We start from the raw sequence: 12,371 nt of genomic DNA on the forward strand, positions 1-12,371 counted from the left end.
ACCTTCTCACAATATCCTGGAACAAAACGTTTGCAACACTTTCTCCATGGTTACCCATGAAGAGGCCTTGCTAACCTAAGTCCCTCCTGTTGTAGTAGCCTTTCTTCATGCCATGATTCTGAAAGGGACCTGGATACTCATGTTGTAGACTAGCCTAGTGGTCAATGCTACCTTAATCTTCCTCATGTCTTTTAACTTTCTCTTTTGATCAAGTTGAAAGAGGTTCTTAAAGTAACAAATGAAACATTTGTTCCCTAAAGACAGGATGATCAATTATCCATTCAAAAATATGGACTAAGCACCACTCTGGGAATCTTTTTCCTTGGATTTCTTTGTGATGGCCTTTGTGTTAGGAAGGCTTCATAAGGACCCCTTCTTCCTAAATATTGTCATCAAAAGTCTCCAATAAAAATAAGAGTCTCTAGTTGGGCTGGGCCGGCATCCTTTGTCTAGATGACCTAAACCACATGCCTTACACCATGACCTTACTTTCCCCAGGATCAAGCATGAAAACATCGTGACCCTGGAGGACATCTATGAGAGCACCACTCACTACTACCTGGTCATGCAGCTGTAAGTAAAGGGGACCTGCTTCTCCCACAGACACCCCATGGGACCTCAGAGGCCTGGAGGAGGCTAGTTAGTGGTGAGGGAAGGATGGTGATTAAAAATCAAGAATTAGCTCAAGAGAATCTGAAATGCCAAGAGCCCTTTTAGGATAAGTATGCCTCTGGGTGTGGATCTGTTCTTTATGCATCCAGGGATAAAGCTAGGGTTGATTATTGAGTTGGTACCTACCAGCACAGCCTTACTAGTTGTTAAAATATTTCCTATCAGTCAGCAAGTAGCTGTGACTCTAACCTATCCATCCTTCCTTCTGGCCCAGTCCCTTCCCTCTGGACCTCCCCACAACCCTACAATTGAAGGGGTACTGCCTGGCAAAGCAGGGGCCTCCAGAACTCTTCTCTTGCCCCATGGCTTGAGTCCATTTTGACCAGTCATGTTGAGCAAACTGGATATTAAATGGTTTAACATGACTCCAGGGTAAAATTACTATGGGAGTAGAAGCCACAGGTAGATAGATATTAATTCAATATAAAGAAATACTTGCTCAAAAGGGAGTCACCCAAAGTTAAAAACAGGCTGTGATTGTGAGTGTGTTCATGTGTAGGACTGAAATGTTGCCTCGTTAGGAAGGTCTCCCCATCACCGTCATATCCAAATAAGAGTTCTGCCTGAGGGTGGCTGCTATAGGGTTGATCAGTGCTCCCAAGGACTCCTCACTGGGCTCAGAGACACTCTACTTATAAAGTACACACACACTCTCACACACACATCACTGCAATTTCATCATAACTGGATGCAATGTTTTTGGCTGACAGGCTAATTCCTCAGAAACTCTAATGAACTAACTCTGGCCTCAGCAGGCTATTAACCCCAGGCTCACCTGAGGCCCAGTGAATAGCAATAGCAAGAAGTCAAGGGAGTAAGGTTGGGAGAGGGCCCAGAGCATCATAACAAGTGAGCAGGGACCATGTGACACTTCAATGAAGCCAGGATTATCACACAGTCATTCCGATGGCTAAGGGAGGCAGGAGGATGGGAAGATTCAGGAGTCACTGAAGAACCACCAAGCCTCCCTGAGCACTACCCTCAGGGCTCAGGATACTCTGAGTCAGGAGTTCTTAGTTGTGGACCAAGTGTAACTTTCTCACATGGGCCTCCAACTCCCATGACAGAGTCCAGAGCATCAGGACAGAAGCAGAAAGAGTAGGATCTCATGCATTTTTATTGGAGAAATTCTACACCCTTAGTACTGCATGGTCCTCACCTGGGTGCATAGCCACATCTTATGTCATGAGCAGTAGAAGGGGATTAGAGCCCCTGACTCGTGGCTGAAGTAGTCTGGGATATTTATCCCAGAGAAGGCCTTAGAAAAGCATTTCAGTGCACATACCTGAAAAGATTCATGTGATATAGGATGTTGTTTTTGTTCTGTGTGGCCCTCATGGGCCCAATGGTGGCATTACTGTATCCTGATAGAAACTATAGGGAGTCGGTTCATCATAGAGCTAGAAATATTGAGGTGACAAAAGATGAAACAGTCTGTCTTAAAAGGTAGTGAGTTCTCTGTTGTCCAATACTTACTAGAAAACTTCTAGGCGATGGTACTCAAGAGATGGGGGTCAGACTTGATCTTAAAACTCCCCTAAATCCTAAAATACCATACCATGTGAGCCTCAAACTACCCCTACAACTCCACCCCATACTTTCATCTTTAGGTGGCCCAATTTGACAAAATGAGGAAAGAATTCCCAACGTAAGCACAGAATTCTCATTTGCACGCCTTCTCTTTGCCTAATTTCAGTTTCACTTCTCTCTTTCATCATTTCTTCTTCCTGTGTCCTAGGCCGGGAGAGAAGGCAGATAAGAAATGTGTCCACAGAAAGGAACTATTGGCTTCTTGGGAAACCCTAACCAGGGGCATTTTACATTTCAAAGGACGTTTCCAGGGAGAGGTCAATGGTTGGCCCAAAGAAATGACTCCCTAGCGATATCACTCCAGGCACCTGAAGGAGGCATTCTGAGACTGGAGTGGCAGGTCCTCCTTGTGCAGTCAGGGGTACCTGTCTGTTTCTCCACAGCTGTGTCCCCAGCACTACAGAGCAAACCCATTCATATGACCCAAAATAAGAGCTGGATTCCTGCCTTTGCCCTGTGCCCACAGTGTTTCTGGTGGGGAGCTCTTTGACCGGATCCTGGAGCGGGGTGTCTACACAGAGAAGGATGCCAGCCTGGTGATCCAGCAGGTCTTGTCAGCCGTGAAATACCTCCACGAGAATGGCATCGTCCACAGAGACTTAAAGGTGCCAGGGTGGGCCCTCATTGCCGGGGGGGAAGCGACAGAGAAATGATCCTTTAGGAAGGTGCAAGGGTCATGGGCAGTCTGAGGTATGTAAAGTGGAAAGGGCTGGACTGGCTCACCCCTAAGGTCCTTTCTGCCCTTAGATTGAACAAATCTTAGATGAATGAGCAATCATTGTCAAGTTGTACCTCACCCTTTTCCTGGACTTTTCACCAGTCCTTACCCTATTTGGCTACCAAGATAATCCACAGGTTTCTGGGACCCAGCCATAGACATACTCAAATGTAACCAATACTTACTGAGAGTCAACATTGCACCAGGCATGTGCCAGACTTTGGAGAGGTAAGAGCTAGTTAACCAAAGGTTAATTCCTTCAAAAAACATTCTTAGGGTAGTTGGGGAATGAAGGGAGAGCGGGATTATTACCTTAAAGGCTATAAAGCTAAGCAAAGTCAAGGCCATAAGCAAAATACTGAATGATGGGGTACAGGAGTTGAGGGTGCAGGTAGGAGGCAGGAGAGAAGAGTGGGGGAAAGATGAGTCTGGCCTTGAAGTCGGGGGCCCAGGGTGCAGCTTCCTAAGAAATTATATATCAGGGAGGCGAAGAGATGTGTGTTTCAGATTATTATTATATACATGCTATTTCTTCTCACCCATAGCCTGAAAACCTGCTGTACCTCACCCCTGAAGAGAATTCTAAGATCATGATCACAGACTTTGGTCTGTCCAAGATGGAACAGAGTGGTGTCATGTCCACTGCCTGCGGGACCCCAGGCTATGTTGGTGAGTCTGGGAGCAGGAGGGAGGATGACCAATTGGCTACATTTGACCACATAGATATTATTCACAGAGAGGGATGTGATTCACAGTTGTGAGGAGACAGGGTTCAATTTCAGGGATGATCCAAGTAGAACAATCACTTATGAGGTTCAGCGCCAGACAATCCATTGATCTCTAAACTACCACTGCTGCTCCCAAGCCTACATCTGAAAGACAGCCTACCCCAACTTCTGCCTTTGTCTTTCAGGCTATACAAGGGAGAGAGACAAAGTCACAAACTCAGAAACCTTTAGTCAATGAAGGGTTGTCCACTAGCCCCTTTTCTCCCACTTGAAAGGAAACCTCAGCCTCCCAAGTGTTGGTATCCTGGAGGCATAGTGCTGAGTTTGTATCTAAGGAACCCCCAAATCACACCCTAGGAAACTGGCAGAAGTGGGGTCTCCTGCCTAAGCAGGAGGCTTTCAGAGCCCCCCAAAAAGTAAGAGCAGGTGCCCTAGCCGGTTTGGCTCAGTGGAAAGAGCATCGGCCTGCGGACTGAAAGGTCCCAGGTTCGATTCTGGTCAAGGGCATGTACCTTGGTTGCGGGCACATCCCCAGTAGGAAGTGTGCAGGAGGCAGCTGATCGATGTTTCTCTCCCATCGATGTTTCTAACTCTCTAGCCCACTCCCTTCCTCTCTGTAAAAAAATCAATAAATTTAAAAAAAAAGTAAGAGCAGGCAAGATACCAGGTAAGATCACTGGGGGAGAAAGCCCAGACTCAGAGCAGCCACTCCTGCCCCTTCCCCCTTGGCCAGTCCTCACCGGGTTGGGATTAGGAAGTGGGAAGTACAACCCTGACTCAACAGAGAGAATGGGCACTCTCCCTAAAAGAGAGGTTGGTACTTACCATTAGGTATTTAGTCCCACTGGGCACAAAGCCCTGGTGTCTGTGATCAATACAGAAGACAGATAAATGCCCCAGAGCTCCCAATCAGTGGAAGACATGGCTCATTCCCTCGTAGAGCTCATGATCTGATTAGGCAGACTAAGCCCTGCCCTCAGAAGGCACCACAGACTGATGGGACAGGTACAGCCGGCCCTCGGAGAGTTCCTCACTTAACAGGGGAGACTCAGTCTCTACCTTCATGGAGATCCTGGTCTAGTCAGAGAGAATCCCTAACATGCAGATTTTTCCATAGCCCCTGCCCTGGGGATCCCCAATCTAAGTGGGGAGACACAGGACCTGCCTTCAGAAAGCACTCAGTCCAATGGGCAATACATAGCCCTGAGATCTTCAGTCTGAACAGAGTCATAGGCCCTGTCCTGGGGACCTCCTAGTTCGATGGAAGAAGATGTAGTTTGATGGGAAAGACACATTCCCTGCCCTAGGGGAGTTTTCAGCCGCAATAAATCCTCTTCTCTAAGCCTCTTCCTGACCTTCAGTCCCCAACCCACTGCGCTCTCGTCGTGCCCCAGCCTTGACTCTGCCTTTGGTTTGCAGCTCCGGAAGTGTTGGCCCAGAAACCCTACAGCAAAGCTGTGGATTGCTGGTCCATTGGCGTCATCACCTACATATTGTGAGTAGAAGCTGTCATTGGCTCAGTTCCTGGGAATTCTCAGAACCTGCTCACCCCCTCTTCTCCTGTCCTCTGTCTCAACTCCTCAAGCGGCATCCACCTCCAAAGCATGTGCATATACATGTGCACACACACATACACACACACGCTTGTGCACACAGCTCCACCTGTCCTGGTGTCTACCAGGTAATAAAAACAGCTCAATAGGAACCCACTGTTCAGCCACCTGGTAGTCCGTCCTCCTGCCCCCTTTACTGCATGTGTTGAGTCCTGCTCTGTGGAATGAGCAGTGAAAAGGGCAGAAGCCAAGCGCAGCTCGGAAGCCACGTGGGCACAATGTTCATATCTAAGATTTTTCTCCTGGTGATGTCAGCCCAAGACCAAGCGATGGCCTGGATGAACCTGGTCATTGCTCCTCCCCACACATTCCCAGGCTCTCCTTTCCAAACCTGCTCGCCACCCCTTCCCCTCCAGCCCTCCTCACCTGTAGCGAACTCTGCTCTTAGAAACATAACCTACTGTTTGTTAGTTATTTACCACTTGATGTAGATTCAGTTCTCTATTTCCTTAGCTTATGTCGAATAATGACTCTCATTCATTCATTTACTCAACAAATATTCACTGACTGTCTACCCTGTGCCAATCACTGGTGTAGGTACTAAATAACAAAGAACAAAACAGCCTTTAAAATCCCTCATAAAGCTTACACTCAAGGATGGACATTCTACCATCCTTCTTAAAGATATTTTATATTGCCCTAGCCGATTTGGCTCAGTGGATAGAGCATCAGCCTGTGGACCAAAGGGTCCTGGGTCTGATTCCAGTCAAGGGCACATACCTTGGTTGCAGGCTCCTCCCAGGCCTTGGCCTTGGTCATGGCTCATGCAGGAGGCAACCAATTGATGTGTTTCTCCCCCCTCAATGTTTCTCTCTGTCTTTCCCTGTCTCTTCCACTCTCTCCAAGAATCAATGCAAAAATATCCTCTGGTGAGGATTACAAAAAAATGGGGAAAACAAGAAAGATATTTTATATCATCTGGGAGTCAGGGGAGGTACAGGGAGAGGTGGCAAGGGTTTGGGGGAAGAATGTCCAAAGGGGCCTTCCAGGGCTGCCTGTTCCAAGCTTTGGCTGCTGCATAAACACTTGATGGGACCTGCACTGTTCCTGAGTCAGAGGCAGACCCCCGTCCTGGTCACACTGCTGGGGCTGGGGGGGGGGGGATTCTTATTGCTTGCCTGTGTGCCCAGTGGGAGGCTGGCCCGTGCGGAGAGGCTGGCCCAGGAAGGAAGGGTTGTTCAGCAGCATGGCCCTCCTGTCCCCCTGCAGGTTGTGTGGGTATCCTCCTTTCTATGAAGAAACTGAGTCTAAGCTTTTTGAGAAGATCAAAGAAGGTTACTATGAGTTTGAGTCTCCATTCTGGGATGACATTTCTGAGTCAGGTAAGGCCGGTGGGTGTGAATGACAAGATAACAAGCTCAAGGCAGAGGCTGCCGAGAGAAAAGAGCTTAACAGAGGATGACAGCAAGCTCTTGAAAGTCCCTGGGGAATCTTACAGAAAACAGGCTGCCAGGGAGGGTAGAGAAATCTTTATCTGGTTCAAAGGCCAATATATTATGCACATCTCAGGTTCATGCTTTTGCTTTCCCTGGAGACAGAACCACAGCCTGCCTGGGAAAAGCAGGGAGGCAGTCCATATGAGGGGGCAGGAGGCACAGCCCGGAGAGTCTTCCAGCAGGACTGGCAAAACCAAGGCCAAGTTTTGCCTTTTACACACCAAGACCAAGACCGTGCCACGTCTCTGTGTGTGAAAGGCAATCATTGCATGTTGTTGGATCCATTATGTAGAGATCAGAGCTGGGAAAAGCCAGCACTCACATGTGTGCCCACGTGTGGGTGCTGGCCCCTGAATGGTGTAAATACACACGTTGGTGCCTCGTGACGAGAGGTGGACGTGCACTGCTACGTGGGTGAGGCTGAGGAGAGCCTCTCTTTGGTGCTTTATGGTGGGTTGTTGTTAGGTGGTTTGGATTTTTTTTAAATCTCTTTTTAAGACTTAAAATTGCCTCTTTGGAAGATTAGCTAAAAAATGCATTCACTGCCACCCACCAGCCGGAAGTGAATTTTCATCAGTCATGAAATCTGCTCCTTAGCCTGTGTCTTTGATTGCTCCTCTTAGCCAAGGATTTTATTTGCCACTTGCTGGAGAAAGATCCGAGTGAGCGGTACACCTGTGAGAAGGCCTTGAGGCACCCCTGGTGAGTGAGGAATGGGGTGGGTTCAATCTCCAAACCGTGGCTCCCCAGATACCACGCTGACCTGTCCAATGGAATATTTCCCTGGAGTCTGCTTGCCCTGAGCTGTCTACTGTTGTGGCATTTGGGGAGCATAGATGTGTTCACCGGGTCCAGCCAGAGACGCGAACAGCATTTTATTAAGTGGGTTCTGACCCCAGGGTGGTGGCTGGGCCATCTAGTCAAGTGCAGAGGGCAGCAGCGAGGCTCTGTGACAGCACTAGAGGGCAGCACTCAGTTCTAGTTACCCAAGAGGCAGCTCTGTCTATCCTTCAGAGCATCATTTAACGCTACTCTGCGGTCAAAACCTGTTCCAGATGAGGTGATTTGAGCATGATCACAATTCATGAAGTAGGTCAATAAAGTCTTGAAACACCTCCTTTTCTTCTTGCTACACCCCTGCTCAAGAATTTACAATAGCTCCCTGTTCCCTACCACAGCAATCCCAGAATCCTTTGTCTTTCCAGGTTTTCCCTAATCTGGCCTGACCTCCAACTTTACTTCCTGGGATTCCCAACATGCCTTCTCTGTTCCAGAAAGGCCTATGAGCTATACTTCTGTTCCTGCCCTCCGCAGCCCCATATACCAAGCTCTTTCCGAACTGCACCTTGGGTTATACCATTTTCCCCACCTGGAAGGTCCTGCCTCTTGCCTTGCATGTAGCATCCTTCCGGATCCAGAGTGGTCTCTGCCCTTCCCTGAATCCATGGCTCCTCAGTCCATGGCATGAAGCAAGGCTCCACACCCACACTGTAAGCCTCTAGTCCAGTGGTCGGTAAACTCATTAAACAACAGAGCCAAATATCAACAGTACAAACGATTGAAATTTCTTTTGAGAGCCACATTTTTTAAACTTAAACTTCTTCTAACGCCACTTCTTCAAAATAGACTCGCCCAGGCCGTGGTATTTTGTAGAAGAGCCACACTCAAGGGGCCAAAGAGCCGCATGTGGCTCGCGAGCTGCAGTTTGCTGACCACGACCCTAGGCGATCAGGACCACATCTGTTCCCTCTCTGGGTCCCTTAGTACTAGCAAGTACTGTGCACATGGCCAGTGTCTGAGGAACACTGAGAGACGCGTGAACAGGGCCTGAGGGGACAGGAAAAGGGCCGCCTATATTGGGTGGCCTCACTGAGGAAGGTTTCCAGGAGGAGGTGGGTTCTGAGCAAACTTTTGAGCTAATGGATGGTGACAACCCAAGTGCCTCTGACCCAGGGGTCAGTAGAGTTTTATATAAAAAGCCAGATAGTGAATAGTTTAGGCTTTGCTGGCCATGCATGGAAGCAGCCATGGCCCATCCCTGAATGAAGGGTCATGTCTGTGTCCTGGGAAGACTTTTTTTTTTTTTTTTTTTTTTTTACAAAAGCGGCAATAGGTAGATCTGACCTACACACCGGAGTTTGCTGATCCTACTCTATCTAAAGCAAGTTTTGGTTTTGCCAAAGCACAGACCCCTGCTGACTTTCCCAGGGGACAGAGGAGCTCGGATCCCAGCCTTCCCTGCTGTGGGCCACCCTCTCCTTGGGCTCCGCTTGGTTTAACCTGGACCCACATGCACAGTCTCCTGACTGAGTTCCCTTAGGCTTCCACTATCCAGGTGTCCCCTCTGCATCCACAGGATTAACGGAAACACAGCCCTCCACCGGGACATCTACCCCTCCGTCAGCCTTCAGATCCAGAAGAACTTTGCCAAGAGCAAGTGGAGGGTAAGTGGTCCTCCCAGGAGGCCGCAGGCTGCTCTGGGCCCCTGGAGGCGGGGCTGGGGCAGGGCTAGTGGAGGGCTTTCCTTGAGGATTCCCAGTAGACACTGGCACTCCCTGGTTCCTCTCTGAACTGAGAAGTGGGCATTTCAGTTTCAAGAGGCCACAGGGCAGAGGGAAAGTGAGCCCTGTGGTCCTCCGAGACTGGAGATGGCCAAGGCCAGTCTTATCTCCTTAGCAAGCCTTCAACGCAGCCGCCGTGGTGCACCACATGAGGAAGCTGCACATGAACCTGCACAGTCCCGGCGTCCGCCCCGAGGCGGAGAACAGGCCTCCCGTCATGAAAGCCTCAGAAGCTTCGAGACCCAGCTCCCCTGAGATCACCATTATTGAAGCCCCCGTCCTGGACCAGAGAGTGGCACTCCCTGCCCTGACCCGGCTGCCCTGCCAGCATAGCCTCCGGCCCACAGCTCCTGGTGGCAGGTCCCTCAACTGCTTGATCAACGGCTCCCTCCGCATCAGCAGCAGCCTGGTGCCCATGCAGCACGGGCCCCTGGCTGTGGGGCCCTGTGGCTGCTGCGCCAGCTGCTTGAGCATCGGGAGCAAAGCGAAGTCCTCCTACTGCTCTGAGCCCTCACTCTTCAAAAAGGCCAACAAAAAGTACGTCTTTTCTTTTCTTTTCTTTTCTTTTCTCTCCTTTTTAAATATGGTTTTATTGGTGCTTAGAGAGAGAGGAAGGGAGAGGGCTAGAGAGATAGAAACATCGATGAGAGAGAAACAACATTGATCGGCTGCCTCCTGCACACCCCCTACTGGGGATTGAGCCTGCAAACCGGACATGTGACCTTGCAGGGTATCAAACCGGTGACCTCTTGGTTCCTGGGTCAATGCTCAACCACTGAGCCATACCAGCCAGGCAAAAAGTATGTATTGTCACCCAATGACAGAGGTCTTGCCCTACTCAGCGTGGGTCTGAAAGAACTCAGGCAACGAGCTAAAATAAATTGACCAAAGGATCTCTCCCACTCGAGGCAGCTCCGTAGGGTGGGAAGAGCTCTGGATCAGGGGTCAAGGGAAATGCTGTCCTTTCCACCCACTAGCTGTGTGGCCATTAACAAATCAATGTCCCTGCCTCTATTTTGCTCATCTGTAAAATGGGTTTATTGAGTTATATTTACCTGCTCAGCATGCCTCACAGAGGCACTAGCAAAGTTTGGTGAAGCAGCAGGAATTAGAAATGCCAGCAGAAACCTGGGTGTATGTGTGAATGAATGAGCATTAGATTCCTTGAGTTTCCGGGGCCTCAGTGTTTTGTGGGGAGGAAGGGGGCTTGCTTGTCTTGTTTGTCTTTTCCACAAGTGCTTGTACTTTCTGAACCGCCTAGAGCCGTGGTCGGCAAACTCATTAGTCAACAGAGCCAAATATCAACAGTACAATGATTGAAATTTCTTTTGAGAGCCAAATTTTTTAAACTTAAACTTCTTCTAATGCCACTTCTTCAAAATAGACTCGCCCAGACCGTGGTATTTTGTGGAAGAGCCACACTCAAGGGGCCAAAGAGCCACAGTTTGCCAACCACAGGCTAGAGCAAGCATGTCAAACTCAAAGGCTAACACAGGCCAAATAAATGAGGCATGTGGCCCTTGGGCCGAGAGTTTGAAATGCTTGGCCTAGAGCAGTGGTCGGCAAACTCATTAGTCAACAGAGCCAAATATCAACAGTACAAAGATTGAAATTTCTTTTGAGAGCCGAAAACTGACTTCTGCGCATGGGCCACGAAGTTTCAATCGCACTGTACATGCGCACCTGCACGTGATATTTTGTGGAAGAGCCACACTCAAGGGGCCAAAGAGCCGCATGTGGCTGGCGAGCCGCAGTTTGCCGGCCACTGGCCTAGAGGAAGGGCTGAGTGCATGCCACAGGCACTGGAAACTATCTGGGCTCTTCTTCCCGTGTCAATGTCATCATAGCCTACTGCCCCACTTCCTCTCCAGGAACTTCAAGTCCGAGGTCCTGGTGCCCGTCAAAGCCAGCGGCAGCTCCCACTGCCGGGCGGGGCAGACTGGAGTCTGTCTTATTATGTGATCCCTGTGTCACTGCAGCTTTCAGGTGAGGGGACTAGAGGCAGGAGGGCTGGTGGGGGGGGGGGAGCTTGGTGGGGGAGCTTCTATCCCAGAAGGAAGGCCCCATCCCAGAGTCTGAATAATGGGCCTGAGGGGTGCCAGCAGGGCACCCCCACTGCACCCTGCACCCTTTCCTCTGCAGGAGAGATGACCAACTCTTCTCTGCCCTCCTGAACCTGGGTCTACTCTGCAGCAGGAGGAAGGGAAGCAAGCGGGACAAGGCGTGGCAGGAGCAATTTCTGGTCAGAAGCAGCCAACTGCTTCCCCCTGGGGCACACCCTCACCGCAGGCCCAGGCAGGAGCCACCCGGCGACAAGGCCTCTGAAGCTGTGGGCAGGAGGAACGGCACCCGCCGGCTTCCAGGTCTCCCTGGCCTGCTGCTCTGTGCCCCACTCCCCACGTGCCGTGGCTCTGTGCAGTGTGCGTAGATAGCTCTTGCCCAGGTCTGTGTTGTTTGTCTTGAAAAGCTTATCAGGCTGGCCAGGCTGTGTCACCCTCAGAGCAAAGCCATACGGAGCATCTACCCAGACTCCCCGCTCAGCACTTACTCGCTCCTGCCTCTCAGGCCTCCATCCCTGTGGCCAGAATGGGCTCATCAGTGTAGTCGCCTGCCCATCCCATCTGCATGAATGACTGGCAGCTGGGCGGTCTGCTGTGCGCTCTCAAAGGGAATTTCTAACTCCAGGATTGGCTCCTCACTGTGCCGAGACCCCCAGCCCACTCCAGCCCACTTCTGAGCCACCTCCCTCCCCGCCCCAGTCCCAAGGCAGTGCCGCACCCTCCAAGACGGTAAAGGAGGAAAACCATGACGAAGTACTGTGAGGAGTAATATCCTGGCCAGATGCCCTCCACACACACACCCGATTGAGTAAAAACTGGAAGTTGACTGTTTTCATTGCAGCCAGTAATTCTAACTCTGCCTCTGCTCTCCTCTCTCTCCCTGAGAGTCAGGCGCATCGTTCTCATCCTCCCCCACACACTTTTCTTGCCATCCGACCCCCTTTCGGCTTCATGCTCAGTGTTGTGCTTAATAAAATGGACATATTTTTCTCT

At 50.1% G+C, this 12,371-nt stretch overlaps 1 protein-coding gene across 2 annotated transcripts in view; it reads left to right on the plus strand.

Moving 5' to 3' along the window:
- Nucleotides 1-12,371, plus strand: part of CAMK1G (calcium/calmodulin dependent protein kinase IG) — a 30,481-nt gene extending 18,110 nt beyond the window's left edge. For both annotated transcript variants that reach the window (XM_080648033.1, XM_080648032.1), the window contains exons 4-13: nucleotides 499-573; nucleotides 2,729-2,867; nucleotides 3,526-3,649; nucleotides 5,128-5,203; nucleotides 6,531-6,643; nucleotides 7,381-7,459; nucleotides 9,114-9,201; nucleotides 9,434-9,855; nucleotides 11,190-11,304; nucleotides 11,461-12,371. In XM_080648033.1, coding sequence (XP_080504159.1) covers nucleotides 499-573; nucleotides 2,729-2,867; nucleotides 3,526-3,649; nucleotides 5,128-5,203; nucleotides 6,531-6,643; nucleotides 7,381-7,459; nucleotides 9,114-9,201; nucleotides 9,434-9,855; nucleotides 11,190-11,280 — 1,207 coding nt within the window. In that variant the 3' untranslated portion in view covers nucleotides 11,281-11,304; nucleotides 11,461-12,371. The remainder of the gene's footprint in view (nucleotides 1-498; nucleotides 574-2,728; nucleotides 2,868-3,525; nucleotides 3,650-5,127; nucleotides 5,204-6,530; nucleotides 6,644-7,380; nucleotides 7,460-9,113; nucleotides 9,202-9,433; nucleotides 9,856-11,189; nucleotides 11,305-11,460) is intronic.

Source organism: Plecotus auritus (assembly GCF_963455305.1).
Source record: "Plecotus auritus genome assembly, chromosome: 12".
NCBI classification, from domain to species: Eukaryota; Metazoa; Chordata; class Mammalia; order Chiroptera; family Vespertilionidae; genus Plecotus; species Plecotus auritus.